General features: G+C 41.5%; 1 protein-coding gene across 8 annotated transcripts in view; it reads left to right on the forward strand.

The window, feature by feature from the left end:
* The window catches only part of PCBP3 (poly(rC) binding protein 3), a gene marked incomplete at its 5' end in the record, with an annotated part of 65,731 nt that extends 58,665 nt beyond the window's left edge, over positions 1-7,066 (forward strand). For all 8 annotated transcript variants that reach the window (XM_083350355.1, XM_083350356.1, XM_083350359.1 and 5 more), the window contains one exon: positions 6,966-7,066. In XM_083350355.1, the coding sequence (XP_083206481.1) occupies positions 6,966-7,002 (37 nt within the window). In that variant the 3' untranslated portion in view covers positions 7,003-7,066. The remainder of the gene's footprint in view (positions 1-6,965) is intronic.
* Positions 7,067-20,733: the final 13,667 nt, after the last annotated feature.

Consider the following 20,733-nt stretch of genomic DNA (forward strand, 5'->3'; position numbering starts at 1 on the left):
TATGTCAGTGGACGGAGTGCAGGCCATCGCAGCGATAGAACGTGTGGTTTCAGATGCTCCAGCAGTGGGGGTGAGACTGAAAACTCAGGAGCTCAGCTGGTGATGTAACTGGACCCTGCCTAGCAGAGATTTGAAGCATTCAGAAGTGGGCCAGCCAAAGAGAGGTTCTTCAAAAGCGGTCGAAGTTGAATTTTCACTGCCTGCACCCCAAAGAATGCACTTTCCTGATCACAAAGGGGTTAAAAGGATGGCACTGTCGGATGACGCAGACAAGTGGAAGTACTTGGCAGCAGTCCAGAGCCAGTCAGTCTAGCGCCTTAGTGAGATATTCGAAGGGCTGGATGTGGGAAGCAAGGAGCACGCAACCCTTCCATTACTGACCAGTGAACGGGATGATGAGCGTTGCTGAGGCTGTCCCCAGGCCAGAGCAGGGGGCCAGAGCAATTTCCCCACCTTCGAGGTTACCAGCGTTGCCCTCAAGCTGAGTGTGGAGAAGTCTGGACCGTCAGCAGTGGTGCCCTAGCCACAATCATTACTGACAGCCACTGAGCCCTGCCTGTCGGTGGTGGTGTGACAGCCCTAGATACCAAGAACAGTACGTTAGCCCTGAGCATCATTGCCCCTATGAGAGTCCCAATCGTTACCCACATTGCCGCAGCCTGGCGCAGGGAGAGCCTTGACTGTTATCGAGACTGGGACAGCCCTGACCATCACTTTTACCGACGGAGCCCTGAACCCCATCACCGGTGACATAGCCCTGAGTATTATCCCCAGTGCCAGTCCCGAGGCCTTTCCCAGGGGGGAATGGGCAATAGATTTCCAACGCAACCTGATGCAGCAGTATGGGCGAATGCACGATCTACTACACAGGCAGCAACACATGGCTGCTGCTCCTTTTGAAGCTACATTTGATGGGGACCTTGAGAAGTTAACTTTCTTTTTAAATCAAGTGCATTCCCATGTGAATCACAATGTTGATGCATATCCAGATCCGGCGGCAATGGTTGATGTCATCGCAGCTAATCTGGAGGGAGAGGCTTCTGAGTGGCTTAATAGTCTGCACAACAAACAAGCACCTGAGCTATGGAATCTTAACCTTTTCATCCGGGGATTAAGGACCTGATTTGAAAATGAACCCATAGCCTTGCAAGCAGAGAAGGACATTCACGAAGTGAAGCAAGCTGGCAGACCAGTAAAGGAATATGTGCGTGAATTCAGAAGAGTCGCAGGTCTTATTGAACGGTGGCCAGAACATTCACTAGTGCACCATTTCAAAAATGGCCTGGACAACAATCTATTCCAAGCCTGCATCTACCAGGGAATTCCTGACCAATTATAAGAATGGTACCAGATAGTAGTGAAGATAGACATCGAGCTAACCCGTTATAAGAAGACTACAACTCCTGGGGTGGCTCCGAGACCAGAACCTGCTAGATGACCACCTCCCCATCAAACCCGAGTAACAAGAGCAGCTGAACCTTCCAAATCTTCTTTCACACCTCCGATCAAGTGCTTCAGGTGTGGGCAGCGGCTTGCCCAGTCACATTGCCCCAGCAGAGAAGTGGACCAGGGCCACCGGAGAAGAAGAAAACTGCCCAGCAGCCAACCAGAGAAAAGTCAAGCTGCATCATGCAGGAACCTGTTACCCAGGTCACCTTGCCCATGCAGGAGAAGGTTGAGACTCCAGCTGGATCGACCACTGCACTGGCTCCCTACAACAGTGACAATGAAGGAGAAAATGACCTGATGGTGAGTCAACCCATTCCACCTTTTTCCCTCGCTGCCAAGCTCATAGCCTCTAAGACGGGTACAAATGGGCTTAACTGTGCTAGTGGACTCAGGGTGCCTGCCAATCGCCCTTAAAATGGGCATACGAGAAAGGTTGCTCTCCAAACCTATGAAATTTGAACAAGCAGATGAATCTTTAATGGGAGGAACCCTAGTCACCCACTTAACTGAACCGGCAAGGTTAGAAATAGGTGAACATTGGGAGATCATCTGATTTGTGGTGGCTCCGAAAATGACTGAGGCAGTGATTGTAGGTCTAGTTTGGTTGGATAAGTAAAAGCCTTTCATTTGGTGGGAGAAGGGGAGAAGGTTCGTGAGATTGCCTGTAGGGCCAAATCCCCTTCATGGCTCTTCTGACATGAGCAGAGAACCAGATCCACTAGCAGAAACAATGAAAGTAGCCACCATCCCCCTGCCATGGGAACCACTCATCGCCAGTGAATATCGAGACCTGGTGGAAGTGTTTAGTGAAAAGGAATGTGATGTCCTACCACCACACATGCCAAATGTATGCCATGACCCCCTTTGAAGTGGAGGAACTACGGCAATATGTTGACAAGAATTTGGCCAGAGGTTTCATTGAGCTGGCTAAATCCCAAGTGGGGATTTAGGAGAAAAAGGAGAAAAAAAGACAGGTCGCTGAGGTTCTGCATGGATTATAAAGGGTTAAACTGTGTGAGTGTGGAGAATAAATACCCCATCCCCCTCTTGAAGGACCTACTAACCCATCTGGCGAAGGGGCATATCTTCACCAAATTAGATCTAAGAGAGGCGTACTACCGCATAAGAATAAGTAAAGAGGATGAATGGAAAACTGCTTTCAACTGTCCATTGGGCAGCTATCAATTCAAAGTTATGCCATTTGGACTACAGGGAGCTCCACCTGTCTTCATGCAGCTGATCAACCAGTGCTGCAAACAGGGTTTTTGGTGTATCTTGATGACATCTTAGTCTATTCCAAGAATATGGCTGACCATGTGAACTTAGTACGAGAAGTACTGAAAAAACTGCTAAATGCTAAGCTATATGTTAAATTGTCAAAGTGTGAATTTCATCAGACGCAACTGGATTATTTGGGCTACAGAATCTCCAATGAGGGCATAGAGATGGATCCTGCCAAGGTAAAAGCTGTAATTGAATGGCAATCCCCAAAGACTTGAAAACAGCTTCAGAGCTTTCTGGGATTTGCAAATGTTTACCATCAATTCATCCCTTCATTTGCTGAAATTGCTTTACCCCTAACAGACTTATTAAAAACAGGTAAAGAAGGGAGGAAGCCATGACCGGGCCAGTTACTGGCATGTACTCTGAACTGTCAAACTGCTTTTGAAAATTTAAAAAGACTATTTGCAGTCGAGCTGGTCCTAAAACACCCCTGCCCAGGGGAACCATTTGTGATTCAAGCTGATGCTAGCGATGTAGCAGTAGGAGCAGTACTTTTGCAAAAAAAAAATCATGAGGGGTTCCTACAACCCTGTGCCTACACTTCAAAAAAATTCACCAACTGTGAGAGGAGGTGGACAGTTGGGGAGAAGGGAGCCTTTGCAATTCAATGGGCGCTGTTGACATGGCATCATTACCTGGAAGGGAGAAAAGTGCCTTTCGAAGCATGGACCTATCACAAAAAGTCCTCATAAACTATCCCCCAAACAAGTACGTTGGCCACAATACTTTAATTGATTTAATTTCACCTTAAAGTACATACTGGGAGGAAAGAATTTCTTAGCTGACGCTCTATCCAGACTGCCTCAGTATAAGAGCCAGCATGAGCAACTTGCCTGCATCACAGACTGTCTCTCAGATAATCCTACAGAACCCCCAACCTGCAAAAAAATCCCAACCCTGATGATCCCATAACAGTGAAGTTAAGGCAGTTACTCCTTAATGATCAATGGTTTAAGGATAATCAATCCACCCTAACCATAGAGATGGACTAGCTTACAAGGGGGGAAAATTATATCTACCTGAAATCCTTCAGCTCTAAGCGCTCCAATGCAGCCATGATATGAAACAAACTATTTGAAAATGCTACATCTACTTCGACTGCAGTTTTGATGGCCAGGTTTGAAAAAAGATGTAGAAAACTATGTCAAAAGCTGTGCAGTAAGCGCCACCGTGAAAGAAATTCCAGGGAAGTCCCCTGGACTATTGCAGCCAGTTGCAGCCATGGGAAGAGATCGCTATGGATTTTATTGTTGAGTTACCTGAAAGCAGAGGAAATATGGTAATATGGACTGTGATTGATATTTTTCGAAGCAGGTTCATTTCATCACCTGCTCTGCCTTCTCATCAGCCCAGAATCTGGCTAAAATGTTCCTTAAACACATTTATAGACTACATGGCATGCCAAAGCAAGTAATCTCTGACAGAGATATTCAATTTATGGCCCAATTTTGGAGAAATTTTCTGAAAATAGTTGGCTCGTTGCAGAGGCTGTCATCAGCTTTTAACCCATCTATGAATGGGGCAGCTGAAAAAGTGAACGCAATGGTGGAGCAATATCTTAGATGCTATGTGGATTACCAGCAAACGAACTGGGCTGACCTCCTCCCCTTCGCTGAAGTGGCTTACAACAATACAATCCCTTTTAGGATTGCTACCAGGAAGGAATTCAATCCAATACCTGAGTATCCCCAAGAATCCCCAGACTCTAGACAAATAGATGTCAGTTTGGAGAGAGGTGTGGGACAATGCAAAAAAACACTGAAAAAAGCCTTGGAAACATATAAAAAGCAAATTGGTAAAAAAGACTTCCCCAGAGATCATTCCACGTTGGGAAAAAGGTTTATTTATCCACGAAATATCTGAGACTCAAATTACCCAGAAAAAAAATTGGGACCGAAATACCTGGGTCCTTTCCTGAATCCTGAATCCAGTTACTGTGGAGTTAAAACTCCTGTAACTTTTAGGAAAGATCCACCCTGTATTTCATTGTAGTTTATTAAAACCTTTATGGGAATCGACCTTATGACCCCCTCCCAAGAAAGTTCCTGGTCCTCTGTGGAAGAACATTACAATGTGAATCGTATTCTTGATTCTAGATTATTCAAAGGGAAGTTACAGAATTTAGTACAGTGGAAAGGCTACTCATTGTCAGATGCAAATTGGGTAAAATCTACTGATGTAAAAGCTAACAGACTTATTTGTAAATTCTACAGCAAACACCCAAATAAGCCAAGGGGCAACCCTTAACCTATGCTTCTGTTTAAATCGCAGGACTACTCCTTTCTATTAAGGGGGGCCAGATGTCAACACTGTGACAATGGATGTCAACGCTATGACTGAGAATCAGCAGCCCTGTTACCTTTGCTTTTAGAGTGTCTTTTACTGTTTTGAAGTTTAGATGTAGAAGGGGGGATGGGTAAATGCTTGAGGGTTTAGTTAGCCATAACAACTGCAGCTGTGTGGGAACTCAAGGACATTGCTTGATAAAGTTTTGGCGGGCTGAGAAGCTGGGAAGGAAAGCCCGCATTTTGCGTTAATTGGAGTATGTGATTCCTGACAGCTTCTTTGGGGTGGGAATTGCAACTTGTTACTTTGTATCTGGGGGGAGGGAATTTCAGCCTTGGGTTCAACTATGTAAGTGCCAATACTTTGTTTCCTGAATAAAATGTTCTTTAAGAAAAAATATTTGCCTTGAAGTTCTTTTAATGGGTTTCATATCTGAACCATGACAGTTTCTCTTAATATTAAAATACAATTAATGCAGCAAAAATGTTTTTCATGTTTATTGGACACTTCAGATAAAGTTTAAAATGGATGTCAAATTTATTATGCTGGACTATGAAATGATGGACACACCCTAATTTATATGATGTGGCTTGAGCTGCCATTGTTTTGTTTTGATTTACCAACCATATTTTTATTAATATGTTTTTGAGAAGAGTAATATTGTTCAAAGATGTGAATGCTATTTTAATTATGTGCCCCAAATTTGAAATGTATCATTATATAAAGTATTGGCTTTTAGTGAGCAAGGGTTGCTGCAAAAAAACATGGAGTTTTCAAGATTTACAGTCTTAGATTGATCATGTTTAATTGCTATTTTATCAGTGTAATGGAAAGAGTGATCAATATTACTATGTGGTCAAGATTAGGTTTAATGCTGTGCTTAAAGCTGAGCTTTTTAAAGTTTCCTTTCTCTTTTCCTTTTCCTTATGTGTTTGCTTTTCATTTGTTTCTGTATTTTTCCTTTCTATATATTAAAGCAAAAACATAAAAGATAATTGCCCATAGCAAGCTTAAATAAAATTGCTTGTTATAGCAGAAAAGCAAGATATAATAATCTGTCTAAATACAAGACTAATATAAATACCATTACGGTAATTATTTTCAACTGTGGCATGCCTGATACAGGCAAAGGAATGTGTGGCATATCTGGATAGAAAATAAAGGATTAAGAATGTGTCCTATGGTGCTACATTAGGCCTGCTTGTTTTTCAGTTAAGAAGAAGCTGGAAAATGCACCGCATTTGCATGATAAAGTAGAACATTACCCAGGTGAAGCAGGCAAGATATCTTGCCCATTTGTCCCCAGTCTTGGTAACATGGCCAAAAATGTCAATGCTTGGAAGCGATGGGCATTACAGAGCACATGGGGAAAGAATTCCACTCATGATGCTACATAAATGGGACACATATGAATTTCAGCAAATGTGGTGCTACTGTCATATTCATTGAGATCCTTCAACCTGTTGAACCTATTCATACAGTAGTGCAACTACAAAAAAGACTGGCCGGCATTGTTTCACAGCAAAAGCAGATCTTGTTACAGTTTTAAATGTGACATAAATAATCATTATTGCCTAATACTGTTATTTTAAATATACTGTCTCAGAAAGTTCTGACTGAATTTGGTATTTTTGATTATTGGATTTTTCCCAAGGATCTAGGAGAGTTGAAGATTCTAATGTAATATATGCACTGTTCCAAGTAGTGTGACTATTTGTAATTGAAGTATTGAGATTCTGTCCATTTCCATTGTGTTTAGAAGCATTTGCAGACCTTTTGATAGAGCACCAGCACTTGAACACAATATGAATGGACATAACAACTGCAACTCATTATATGAAGGATGTAGCATGGTGAATAAAACACAAGTCCTTTGATCTGTTCCTCATAAACTGCAAGCACTCCTTCGGCTGTTCTTCAACTATATGTATCTCTATTTCTTCTAGGCTGACGTCTGAGGTCACTGGAATGGGCGCACTCTAATTTGTCGCTTGTCATCCTTAATTCTACATCATCCGACTCCATCAAGTCAATTATCCTGCATTCAGCTTGTACAATCTGCATATTTACTACTTCACATACCTGTTTTATCTCTTAAGATATTTTTCTTCCAAAGGGAATGTGTGCATGCCCATCAATACTCACATACACATGTTGATAAGTGTCTTTGCATTTTGTGCTTCTGGTTTTCTTCTTAAAATTTAATTTATACTCCAGGCCAGTCAGATGTAAAGTGCATACTAATCTAAATAGATTTTGCTGGTGTTTTCTTTCATTAAGCCTTCAAAGAAGACATTCTCATTAGCCACAGTTTAGCTGGACCTTGTTACCTTAATTCTCTCAGCTTTTTTTCAGCACCTGCAGTAATTTTGAGACTGAGTCTCATTTAGAGCAAGAGTTGCTTTGAAATAGATATTCAGTTATGTCATTATTCTCTCAGTTTCTAAACCTTATGCATTCTTGCCTCATCCTTAACAGTATCCTTTGAATCTGGCATGGTTTCTTCCATTAAACAGAGCAGGCAAGAGCCAGTGAGCATCAGCAGGAAATCTCACTGGTTCCCTGGTGGTTTCTGCTGCTTTGCAGTGGCATAGCCAGAACCAACCTTTCTCATAATCTCACAAGAATCAACAAAGCGGGGTGGGTGGGGGCGTGTGTGTGGACCTTTTCCTGAAATGTGGAAAACAGAGAGCATGAAACTAAACTAAATTCAAAATGTGGCAGGAACTGCTGAAAAAAAGCCACCCACAGACTTTTGGACTTAGGTTAGGAAGCTCCAGATTCTGTGAGCCAGCTGTGTTTGCCATTGTTTAAATTCAATAAAGTCTGTGCAACTTTATTGCTAGTAATAAGTCCTAATGTTGATCTCAGTGCTTTTTTATTTTGTTGATGGAGTTTCTGTATCATTTATCTTCTCAATTTATTTCATACTTAGGTTGGGCAAGAGAGAACTTAAGATATAGCTATTGGGGTGACTGACAGATCTGTTTTTTATAATGGGAGAGTTAAAATTACAGTGAATTCAGGAGGCTCTGTTTACAATATATGTCATCTGATGAAGAAATCCCTCCCCCCCAAAATGTTTTCGGAACTATTTAAGCAAGCAAGCAAAAAAACAAACCAGAAAATCAAGAAGCACAGCTCTAAACATACTTATACTTATCCGATTTCCCAGTATCCTTACAGTATTGGGGGTTTTCACAGCCATTAGCTATTAATAATAATGTGGATGGCCTCAGTTACAGTGGCAATGAGTGCACCATTGGAAGACTTGAAAGACCAGGTTGACATGGAGAAAATCTGTATAGTAGATGATATTAACAGTAGGTTTCAATTTTCCCAAGTTTGTAAGTATTTCCTTAGCAAAATTCCTTTAGGCCTATCTGCCTGTATTTGGCAGGACACATTCCTACACAAGGGCCAACTATGCCCACAAATTACTGTCCAAATACCAAAAAAAATTGAAAAGAAGTCTGTTCTTATTTTAATAATGGACTTCATGCCCTCAAAAGAATCTAGAGGCCCACAATCTTATTGTGTTAAAGAGATTGGTTTTTTTCAGCAATGTTTCCTGGCAATATCTTTTGTAAGATGCAAGTATCAGAACAGGAAACAATATTGTATTCCAAGAGTGGCCACACAGATTTCTATAATAGCAAAACAATATCAGAAGCTTAGTTTTTATCTGTTTCCTAATGATAATCTTTGTAATAAATGCTAGACCAACATCATTAAGCTATCACAAATTCACAAGCCCCGAATTTTAAAATGTTTTGAAGCAATAATGAAAAATTAAAACACTGGTTAGCTCAAACCAGAGCAGTCTAATCAATCTATTTGGGGAAAAGTTGAAGTTCTTTTCTGAAGATTTGCCATGAAGGAAATTGCTAAGCCCTCATGGTCACCCAGTAATCCATTTCATCCCCCCTTTTTTATGTACTGGACAATCAAATGGACCTGAGAAATAGTCATAATTGTCCCTAAACCTTTCAAGGAACTTGCAGGCTGCTTCTCGTTTTCAGTTGAAAATTCAGTGGTAATGCAGTTTGCACCCATGGTATGAAATCTTAGTTGCCAAGTGCTGGAAATAGTCGGCATAAAACAAAGGTTTCCAAGGTCCTGGAAATCAAGTTCCTAAGCTGAGTTCAGAGGACTGAAGGTGGGAACTGGTTTCCATCCCCCTTCCCCTAAAACTGCCCAATCCCACTTCTACTGTAATTCCTTCTGCCTACCACTATTCTGATCTTCATCCTTACCTCCAAACTCCATGTCCTAAATCCTTAGCTTCAAAGGGATCCTAACATTATGTCAACCTTGACTTACTTATAAACATCCAGTTCTACTCCTCTAACCAAACCATCTTCATTCCCCAACCACATCACACAGCACTGCACTGAACTGAGTGACTTGGCAACCACCACAGGTCCCAATGTTCAATCTTCCTCCATTTGCCCTAATCCCAACCACTTCTTCCTGTTCCCCTTTACCTTACCCAATAGACACTGTTTTCAGCCAGGAAGTCTACTCTAATGACCCTCTTCTCTCTACCTAACTGAACAGTCCCTATCTTTTTTATACCTTACATTATCCATAAATTCCAGAAATACATGCCCATATCCCTAATTTCCATATTGGGTTTCTGTCCTTGGTCTTTTTTTTTCTTTAACCAAGCTGAAGATACCATTGCAAAAAAAAATTGTGGGAAAGCATGACATTACTATAGGCCACACAATCAAGTGGAAGAAATAGATGAACTCTTCACTAATCAGTTAGCAAATGTATGCAGGAATCATGCCACAAGTAGTAATGGGAGACTTTAAACTACTCTATCAACTGGAAGACAAACTCTGCAGCAAGTGGGAGATCGAACAGATTCCTAACCAACTTAGCTGACAGCTTTGTCTTCCAAAAGATAGAGGAGGGAACTAGATGAAAAGGTATATTGGACCTAATTCTTACTAATAGAGAAGAAGTGATAGAGGGAGTTGAAGTTGCCAGAACCTTGGGGAAAAGTGAGAATGTCATACTGGAATTCAATATAATGCAAACACAAGCAATAGAATATAATCCAACCAGTGTGTAAGGTCCCACCCCAATCCACGTCTTAGGAAAGAAGAACTCTTGGAGACAGAATTGTCCAAAAAGGAACTTTTACTAAAACATAATTGTCAGTGGGAAATCTAGACAGGATCTAAAAACTGTGTTACAGGTTGATACTTTTAAAGTGTCCCTGAGTGAAACCCCCTCCCCTCAGTCCATTTGGTCAGTCCTGGATCAATTAAGGTTCAGGTGTCAAAACCTTCCAAGGGAAGAGGGATCTTCCATGCCTTTATGACATTTCCTTCCTCCCTTTCAAATTCTAATCCGAGATACAAACCAGATCTCTCCCCCCTCCCTTTCTTTGTTCTTCTCAGTTCAAAGGTTCTTCCCCTGGTCTAATGATGGCCTCCAGGCAGGCTGAAATAAACACCCTTGCAACAAATGGATAAGGATAGCCAATTAACATCTTCTCTTCTCCTCCTTGGGAATGGCAGAATCCAGTGAGGGATGTAAGATTTTAGAACATACAGATGGGGATTTATGAATGGGATATAAATGGATTCTGACACAGTGTCTTAAACTTTAAAAGAGCTGATCTGAACCTAAGCAAAATTTCATAGATAAAAATTCTAAGGGGGAAAACAACTCATGGGAACAATTGGTCCACTAAAGAGAGAAGATGGTAAGGAAGTAACAGGTAGTAAAGAAGAGCTGTTTTACTCATTCTTTGCATCAGTCTTCACACAAAAAGAAAGTATAGCCCAACCTACCAAAAACATAACTGTAAAAGACAGACTAGAAATAAAAATTAAAATATGCAAGAAAATGGTAAGCAAACACCTGTCTGTCCTTGATGAATATAAATCACTGGGACATGATGGATCACATCCCAGAGTTCTGAAGGAGCTGACAGATGTTATCTTAGAACCATTGTACCATGTCTTTAAAAAATCTTGGAGCACTAGGGAACTACCAGAGGATTGGAAAAGAGCTGATGTGGTTCCCATCTTCAAAAAAGGGGGGAAAAGAAACAGATCCAGGAAACTATAGACCAATTAGCCTAACATCAGTACCTGGGAAGATACTGGGGGAAAAATTAAAAGACAGATCTGTGAAGATCTAGAAACAAATAAAGTTATAACTAGAAGCCAGCATGGGCTTGTTAAAAACAGATTGTGCCAAACCAATCTTATTTCATTCTTTCACAAAGTGACTAAATTATGCTGTGGACATAGTATATTTAGACTTCAGCAAAGCATTTGACAAAGTAGACCAGCCTACTTCTTGGTAAGCTAGAAAATTATGAAATAGCATCTCCACCAGATGGATTTGTAACTGGCTGAGAAACCATGCTCAACAAGTAGTCCTTAATGGTATTACATCTACATGGAGGGAAGTAAGCACTGGGGTACCACAAGGCTCCCTCTTAGGCCCAGTACTCTTCAATATCTTCATAAATAACTTAGATGAGGGAACAGAAGGGAAACTCATTAATTTTGCAGATGACACTAAGCTGGCAGGAATAGCCAATACCCCAGAAGACAAGCTCAGGATCCAAAAAGATTTTGACAGACTTGTACAATGGATCTTACCAACAAAATGAAATTTAATCTGGAAAAAAGCACAAGGGCAGGAAAAACCAAAGGTACATGTAGGCAAAACCTGGCTCAAAACAGTAACTGTGAGAAGGACATCAGAGTCCTAGTGGACAATCACTTAAAGGTGAGTCAGCAGTGTGCAACAGCAAGCAAAAAAGCTAATACAATCTTTGGTTGTATAAACAGAGGCATAGAATCAAAATCACGTGAAGTATTAATACTGCTTTATAAAGCCTTAGTAAGACCACACCTGGAATATTGCCTCCAGTTTTGGTCACCACATTACAAAAAAGATGTTGAGATTTTGGAAAAAGTACAAAGAAGATGAGATGGAGACTAAAATATATGAAGAATGGTTGCAGGATTTGGGTTTGGCTAGTCTAGAGAAAAGAAGGACACGGGGGGACATGATAGCAGTATTCCAGTATCTGAGGGGCTGCTACAAAGAGGAGGGGAGTCAATTTATTTTCCAAAGCACCAGAGGTCAGGACAAGAAACAATGGATGGAAACTAACCAAGGAGAGAAGCTACCTGGAATTAAGGAGAAACTTCCTAACAGCAAGGATAATTAACTGTTGGAACAGCTTATCATCAGACATTATAGCTTCATCACTGGAGGTTTTTCAGAAGAGGCTGGACAGTCACTTGTCTGAGATGGTATAGGTTCTCCTGCTTGAGCAGGGGCTTGACTAGAAGACCTCCAAGATCCCTTTCAGCTCTATTCTGATTCTAATTCTCCAATTTCTTTCCATAGGTTGAACAGAACTATTTTATTAGCAATATCTATTTCCTTGCCAATTTTCAGATGATCTATCAAGATCCAACTTTTTGATTTTCAACAAAACTTAATTAGGAATTGATTGTCTGAAACCTTTGCTGGTTTTAAGAAATAGTACTCTAAATTTCTTCTGTAGTTTAATAAAATATCTTAACAATCCCAAACATATTTCAGGCTGAAGCAACCTATTAAGATTTTCAAATCAAGGAATAATTGCATGAAGAAATAGAGTGTATAAACTGTGCAATATTTGTTAATCTATTCTGTGTAATATCAGTAGAACAGACTCATCATCACTATAATGAGTGATAACTTCTGTGTAAGGCTATCCAAAATATTTAGGATACGAGACATTCTTGCAGTATGACTGAGGAGTTTTCTGACTGTTTTATTATCAAATAAAGTATCTCTTTGTGGATGTTTTTCAGAATGATCGTTCTGAACCAGCAGAGATTCATGCAGCCTTTGGCCCTATTTTGTTGCTGGATATGCTAACTGGCAAATACAGCCAACACCAACAAATGTCCTACTTTGATTCTTTTGTAGAAGCTTTAGAATTCCATTGTGTTTGCCAATCATTACAGAGGCTTCGTCTGAAACAACAGCTACATAATTTTTAAGACAACTTCTTGAATCAGAGAGGCATTTTCTGAGGACCTTTCAATATTTTCAGCTGGTTGCTTGTGGATATTTTCAATTCTAACTGAACTTTAAAGGACTTTGAAAAAAGAACTTGTTATTCCTATCACAACTATCACCTGGCTTCAGTGTTCAAAAACATTCTGCCTGTTATAGAAGGAGAACTATATTCCTGTATTGTGGCAAAAAAAAAATCCAATGAGTCCAGTGGCACCTTGTCTAACGTTAATTAACTTTAATTTTTTTTAAAAAAAAATTACAAGTGTGTCTCTTTTTATAAAAATTGTTGGAAAAGATGCTACCAGACTTCTGATATTGTCCAATTAAAGCTCACAGAAAGTGGTAAATGGGGCTCCAGTGTAGAAGAAACCCTTTAAAAAGTACTTCTATGCTAACTGCTCTACACAGGATGCTATGAATTGGACAATTACTTCCCTGGAAAAATTAAACTCTTTGTCTTTCCTCATTTATCCTATGCTTGACAGCACTTACTGTATATGCCCCCTTTAGATCCCACCAACATCCCAACATTGCAGGCCGAGAAATGATGGACACACATTTCATGAATGGCACATGTTTTCCTCTCTAGACAGTTTTATCTATCTCTATCCTCTAAAGTGCAAGGCTCTCTGTGTTGCTTTGTTATTTTTTCCTTAGGAAAAACATTTTAAAAATGAAATATTATTTTACATAAGAAATTACTTTAGTTTAGCTTTTGGGCAGTTTTTGATAGTTTTCTAGATTTAAAACAATATTAGTGAATCACATCGTAAGAAGTTTCTGAAAATAAATATTCTTTGTAGATAATTAAGAATCCTGAACCACCAAATTATAGACTGCGTTACATACTCTTCTTACTATTTATAAACACTTTCTGGCCTTGCAAGCTAATGCATGGAAGAGGCAACAGGACTGCACCAGAGAATTCCAATTCTAATATTGTGCCGGCTCCAACTCTGAAGTATTGGGTCAAATGCAGCAAGAAAAACCCATCCTACACTTAACGTGATGAGACTTCTTACATTACACAAAAACTCTCCTTGCTACTCATTGTATAAAGATGGCTAGATATTGCTCACAGATTGAGAGGGCACAGTCCTGCTCTTCCTTCTGTGCATAACAGGGACACTTTACCTAGAATTAATGCATTAGGTAAAGATTATGTTTGTGGATGGTGATAGTGCCGCATTTATCTCATTTCCTACATAAAGCTTAAATATGTAGGCTATGCAAAAGAGAGTCAGATTCCCTGACAGTTCAGAGAAGAGCCATACAATCCTAGCTTCATTCTTCCTTATCCACGTGCATACACTTCCATCCCCTATTTAAGTTGTCTTCACATGACGTAGTTCAGGGCTTTTCAACCAATGGTACGCATACTGCTAGTGGTACTTCAGCACCTGGCAGGTGGTACATGACCTAGACAAGTGTAGCAGGGGGATGAGCTGAAGCAGCGGCAGTGCCAATAAGCCAGTGGTGGGATTCAGACGGTTCACACCAGTTCGGCAGAACTGGTAGCTAAATTATTTTGAGTTTGGAGAACCGGCTGGAGGAGGCTTCCCAAGCATAGAGTGGCCCACCGGAAGTGCATGGATGCCACTTCTGGAAGTCCATTCTAGGCCCTGGACACCTAGGCCTGCATCCATTCAGAGAACTGTTAGTTCAGGTATTTGAATCCCACTACTGTGATGAGCTGAAGTGGCAGAAGTGATGCACAGGCCTGGGGGAGAGTCAGCTGGAACTGTGGTGTTGCTAGGGGCTCTGCTGAGAACGCAGGATCGGTGCTCATGGTTCCAGCTGATTGGCAATTCTGGCAGCCTCTGCTATCACTGGCCTTGGGATGAGAGAGTCAGTTGGAGCTGTAGTGCTGCCAGGACCCCAGGACTGGCATGTGTGGCTACATGCTGATTGGCGTTTCTGACGCATCCAAAAGAGGGGGAAGACAGAAGAGGATATTAAAGGAGGAGGTTTTAGCCAGAGAGAGAGAGAAAAAAAAGATGATGGAGAAAGAGAAGGGGACGAAGAAAGAGAGTGAGAAGAGGAGAGGCTTCTGTGAGACAAGCAAAGGGATCAACGAAGGAGCAAAAGCTGTGGAAGGAGAACATAGTAGGCAGTGAAAGAGAGAGAGAGAGGAGAGGGAGAGAGGAAGAAGGGCCAACCAGCCAACTGACCACCAAGGTAGTGGGCATATTGATAAATATGGATAAATTCCTCCAGTGCTTTTTTTGTAAAAAAAAAAAAAGTACCGGAACTCACGCACAGCTCCGGCTCTAGTTGAAAGCCCTTTACAGAGCGGGGGGAACCACTTTAGGGAGCTTCTGAGGTGCAGATCACGTGAGAGCGTCAGTTGATTCACGCTATTGCCATGGCTTTTGAGAGGGCGCTTGTTCAGAGCAGGCATGTCTTCTGCCATCTTGTCCTCCTCCGCCTCTGATGACAGAGAGGCGTCCTCCAGAGCCAGAGTGACCAAGATGGCAGTGGTGGTGCTGCTTTGGGAGCGCGCCTGGTCCCTTGAAGAGATTCACTCCAGGAGTCAGTCCTGGTCCCTGGTGGCCAACACGGGGGTGACGACAGGCAGCGGCAGTTGGGGGGAGCCCTGTGAACCAAGGCAGAGAAGAGTGTCTGCTTTCAGCGCTGTGGAAGTGTTTCTGGGTCGACCTTCAATGCCCCTGATTTTCCCGGGCAGCTTCCTTTCACCAAGCCAGAGCTTTACTAGTGCTGGCAGCTTAGAAGGAGCTGGTTCTTCCCTTCAAAAAAAGGTGCTGGAATGCCGTTCCATTGGTTCTATAACAAAAAAAAAAAAGCACTGAATTCCTCATACATTATTAGTGCAAAGGGAAAGTGATTCAGCAAAGGAACCCCCACCGAAGAAATTAAAACCAGTACTTTTTTCTTTTTTTCTTTTTTGGTCATCAGGTTTTTGACACTTCGCTAAGCACTGGTGATACTCAAATATTGACATGTCCTAAAAGTGGTACAATCTGTGAAAAGCACTGACGTAGATGATTGATTTCAAAGAAGATCTTGTGCCTGTTTTGCTCTTGAAGTGCATGATTGTCAGTAGCAACCCAGTGAACTGGATAGTTTTAGAAAAGATCTCAGCTGCTGAAAAGAAAGTTAGGAGACATTCTGTAATTCAAACCTTTCTATCTCTCAACCTTCTCAATATATCTGTACTGTTGTAGTTTTCAGTGGTAAATATTAATTGTGCACAGCACTGTTCTTTTAGTCTATTTCTTATCTGCTGCTTGATCTTCTACATGTCAACCTAATGTATTCCTTTGCCACTAATGTATTCCTTTGCAGAAGACTCTTATGAATACATGTTGCAGCACCTAGCGATTAAGACAATGGGCTTGTTGACCTGAAGGTTGGCGGTTTGAGAGCTAAAGACCATATGACAGACTGAGCTCCCATTCTTGCCCAGCTCCTGTCAACTTAGCAGTTCGAAAGCATGCAAATGCAAGTAAATAAATAAGTACCACCTTGGCAGGAAGGCAACAGCATCCCATGTGCCTCTACACATAGTCATGCCAGCCACATGACCATGGAAGCATCTTCAGACAACACACTGGCTCCCTCAGCTAGGAAACAAAAATGAGCACTCTCCCCTAGAGTTGGACACTATTGATCAATGGAAACCTTTATCTTTGTTTTTATACCAATTACATCCCTGGAAATGGTCAATTCCACTCCTCCCTGCATCTTCTTTTCCAGAAAGAACGAATGTCTGGGTGGTTCCTGGGATTTTTTGCATTTCACCAAGAGCCCATTGGCTTGCCCTAGCCAAAGGGAACAGAGAACAAATAACATTTATTTAGTGAAAGGGTGTTTTGAGATAGGGCTTTCTAAGAGCTGTCAGATAAACCAATGGATAAGTTAAAACAATTGAAAGAGAGTCATATAGCAAAGGCAGAGTATCAGGAAACAGTAAGGATGGGGGGGGGGTCAGAGAAACTAAGGCTGAGAATGAATGGAAGTTTGTAGTGAAGACCCAAAATAACAAAAAAGAGTTTTTGTATTTGTGGAACCCGAGGAGAGTCAGTCAGCTGGTTGAAGAAGATGGTCACAAACAACAACCAGTAAGTGGAACTACTTTCATTCCTATTTTGCAACTTTCTTTCCATAAAAGAATCAATTTTTTTCCAGTGGTTCTTCCTATTTTATGTTGCACTATGAGGAACAGAAAAGAAATGCAAGACAAAGTAGGCAAAGAATGTGTTCTTTTTTAAATGGTCAGAGGTGAAGATTGGTCAGTAGTTATTGCATAAATTTTCCAGGGCATAATTCCTGTTTTCAGCTAAACAATGCTAATTCTGGCTGAATTTAATAAGGTTCTGGTTTTAATTAAGTCCTTTATTTTTCACAATGAATTATTGAAAACAATATTTTAGAGCAAAATATTGTTGCCAATTTCATTGAGAAATGTGTTTACAGTATGGAATTACTTTTTTGGGTTATGCTACCTGTACATTTTAAATGAGCATTTAAATGAAAATATAAAAAGAACAATAATTAAGAGTTGCATCCAAGTAACTATGAGAACACAAAATACCCGTTTTCTTCTTCCCCCTCCAGACTACTTTATTATCCCAAATTTATCCAGTTGGTATTTTCAGAGCAGATTTTGCAGAAGGGAAATTGTCTTTTTTCCAATCTCTTAATAAAAGTTTTGGGACACTCATTAGAGTCTGTCCCATGTGTGTATGAAGGATATGTGTGGCATATTATTGTACTCTTTTCTAACTGTATTCAGTGAATGACAGCTATATTGAATATGAGATATTCTGGTTTGCCTTAGCAGCAAGAAAAGAAAAAAGGATAAGCCATATTGTTGCAGAAAACCCCTTTAACTACCCCACCTCTTTTTACCTGCAATGTTCCTTGTTTGAGAAGCTGGCTACCTTTCCTCTGAGGGAGATTTTGCAAACAAAATGTCCCAAAGGGCAACTCAACTGCAATGCCACCACTAAAGTAAGTAAGAATAGTAACAAAATAATAGAGTTGGAAGGGACCTTGGAGGTCTTCCAGTCCAACCCTCTACACGAGCAAGAGATCCTGTACCATTTTAGACAAATCGCTATCCAATCTCTTCTTAAAAACCTCCAGTGATGGAGCACCCAGATCTTATTAAGGCAAGCTATTCCACTGGTTTATTGTGCTTAATGTCAGGAAATTTCTCCTTAGTTCTAGATTGCTTCTCTCCATGATTAGTTTCCATCCATTGCTTCTTGTCCTGCCTTCTGGTGCTTTGGAGAATAGAACAGAATAGAGTAGAGTAGAGTAGAGTAGAGTAGAGTAGAGTAGAGTAGAGTAGAGTAGAGTAGAGTAGAGTAGAATAGGAACAACAGAGTTGGAAGGGACCTTATAAGTCATCTAGTCCAACCCCCCCAAGCAGAAGGCTGTACTCTATTTCTGATAGATGGTGATTCAGCCACTTCTTGAACACTTCCAGTGAGAAGCTCCCACAATATCTGAAGACAAGCTGTTCCATTGGTTGATTGTTCTCACTGTCTCTCCTTGATCAGTTTCCATCTGTTATTCCTTGTCTGGACTTCTGATACTTTGGAAAATAGATTGACCCCCTCTTCTTTGTGGCAGACTCTCAAATATTGGAACACTGCTATCATATTGCCTGTAGTCATTCTTTTCACTAGACTAGACATACCCAATTCCTGCAACCATTCTTCATATGTTTTAGCCTCCAGCCTCCTAATCATCTTTGTTGCTCTTCTCTGCACTCTTTCCAGAGTCTCAACATCTTTTTGATATTGTAGTTAGCAAAGCTAGATGCAGTATCCAAGTAGGGTCTTACTAAGGCTTTATAGGTAAAGGTAAAGGTTCCCCCGCACATGCGTGCTAGTCGTTTCCGACTCTAGGGGCCGGTGCTCATCTCCGTTTCATAGCCGAAGAGCCAGCGTTTGTCCGAGGACGTCTCCGTGGTCATGTGGCCGGCATGACTAGACGCCAAAGGCGCACGGAACGCTGTTACCTTCCCACCGTAGTGGTCCCTATTTTTCTACTTGCATTTTTTACGTGCTTTCGAACTGCTAGGTGGGCAGAAGCTGGGACGAGTAACAGGCGCTCACTCTGTTACGCGGCACTCGGGATTCGACCCGCCAAACTGCCGACCTTCTGATCGACAAGCTCAGCGTCCTAACCCACTGAGCCACCGCGTCCCTTATAAGGCTTTATAGAGCAGTACTAATATCTCACATGATCTTGATTCTATCCCTCTGTTAATACAGTCTAGGATTTCATTGACTTTTTTGACTGCTGTCACATATTTCTGTGATTGTCCACTAGGACTCCAAGATACTTCTCACAGTTACTGCTATTGAGCCAAGCTTCACCTAAACTGTACCTGGACACTTGGTTTTTCTTGCCTAAGTGTCAAACTTTACTAAAGGTGATTGCTGCTCCCATTTTAACAGGCTACAATGAAAAATTGGGTGGATTTTGGTAGTTCTAATTCTACAGTTACTGGCTTTATGATTCTTTTGATAGGGAATGGTCCTACGTATTTTGGGCCTAATTTCTTTGATGGTTGCAGGGATTTTAAGTAGTTGGTAGATAGGTAGACAACCTCCCCTACAGCGAAAGGTTTTGGTTTGACTCTTTTCTTATCTGCTTGTGCTTTCTATCCTTGTCAGGCTTCATCTAATGTTTTTCTAACTACTGGCCAGGTGTTCCTCAGCTGTGCAATCCATTCCTTTAAGGAGGTAAAGGCTGGTTTGGTGGGAGACAGTTCTGGCATGGGATTGAAACTTTGGTCAGTGGCCACTTGAAATGGGGTGTAGCCAGTGCTGGAGTGAACTGTGTTGTTGTAGGTGACCTCTGCGAATGGAAGCAGGTCCTGTTCTGTCCCAGCCTATGTATGTCATTGTTAAATGCACAAGGACAAAACCCCTTATGACAAGTAGGCTGGAGACTCAGAAAACAAAACCCCTTTTAATATTGGTAACCAGTGCTTTTTTTGTAAAAGCAAAAGGTGCCAGAACTCACACGTCATACAACCCGCCTTGCCTACCCTACAAGGTTCCATCCAAAAAAGGTGCCGGAACTCCGTTCTGAGCGTTCTATGAGAAAAAAAAGCCCTGTTGGTAACAAACCTGCCAAATGGTCCAAAAACAAAGGCAACAAAACACAATCCAAATGGAGGAAAGTGTCCACCCAAAACACAATGCAAAACAGAGAATTAGTCACCGGCAATACCAACAGAACATGATCCCATGAAGTACTTTGCAACGGTTGCCTTCAGCAACCAGCACCACCCACAGATTCCCCTTTTGTAATTCAGTCCTCAAGGCGTAGCTTCTCAATGCATTCTCTGGAGTTGCCCCATTGCTTCTCTCTGACCTATTCTCTTGGACTGTCTTCATTTATGGGCATCTCTCAGGTCCTCCAGCTGTGCGTCCTCTGAGTCCAACCCAGCCTCCCCACCCAGCTGCGTGTCATCTTGAGCACAAGCAGAAGGGTCAGGCGCCCCACTGGAATGTAAGTCTTGGAGCTTATCAGAGCCTTCCTCCAACTCCAATGGCTCCCCAGGCCCCTCCTCCTCCTCCTCAGATTCCCCGGACTCAGCTGTCAGGAGCACAGGCTGGCACGGAATCACAACAGGTCCATCCAGTTTATTTGTTGGTAATTTTCATTTTGTTA

The sequence above is a fragment of the Vipera ursinii genome (assembly GCF_947247035.1).
Source record: "Vipera ursinii genome assembly, chromosome: 1".
Lineage (NCBI taxonomy): Eukaryota > Metazoa > Chordata > Lepidosauria > Squamata > Viperidae > Vipera > Vipera ursinii.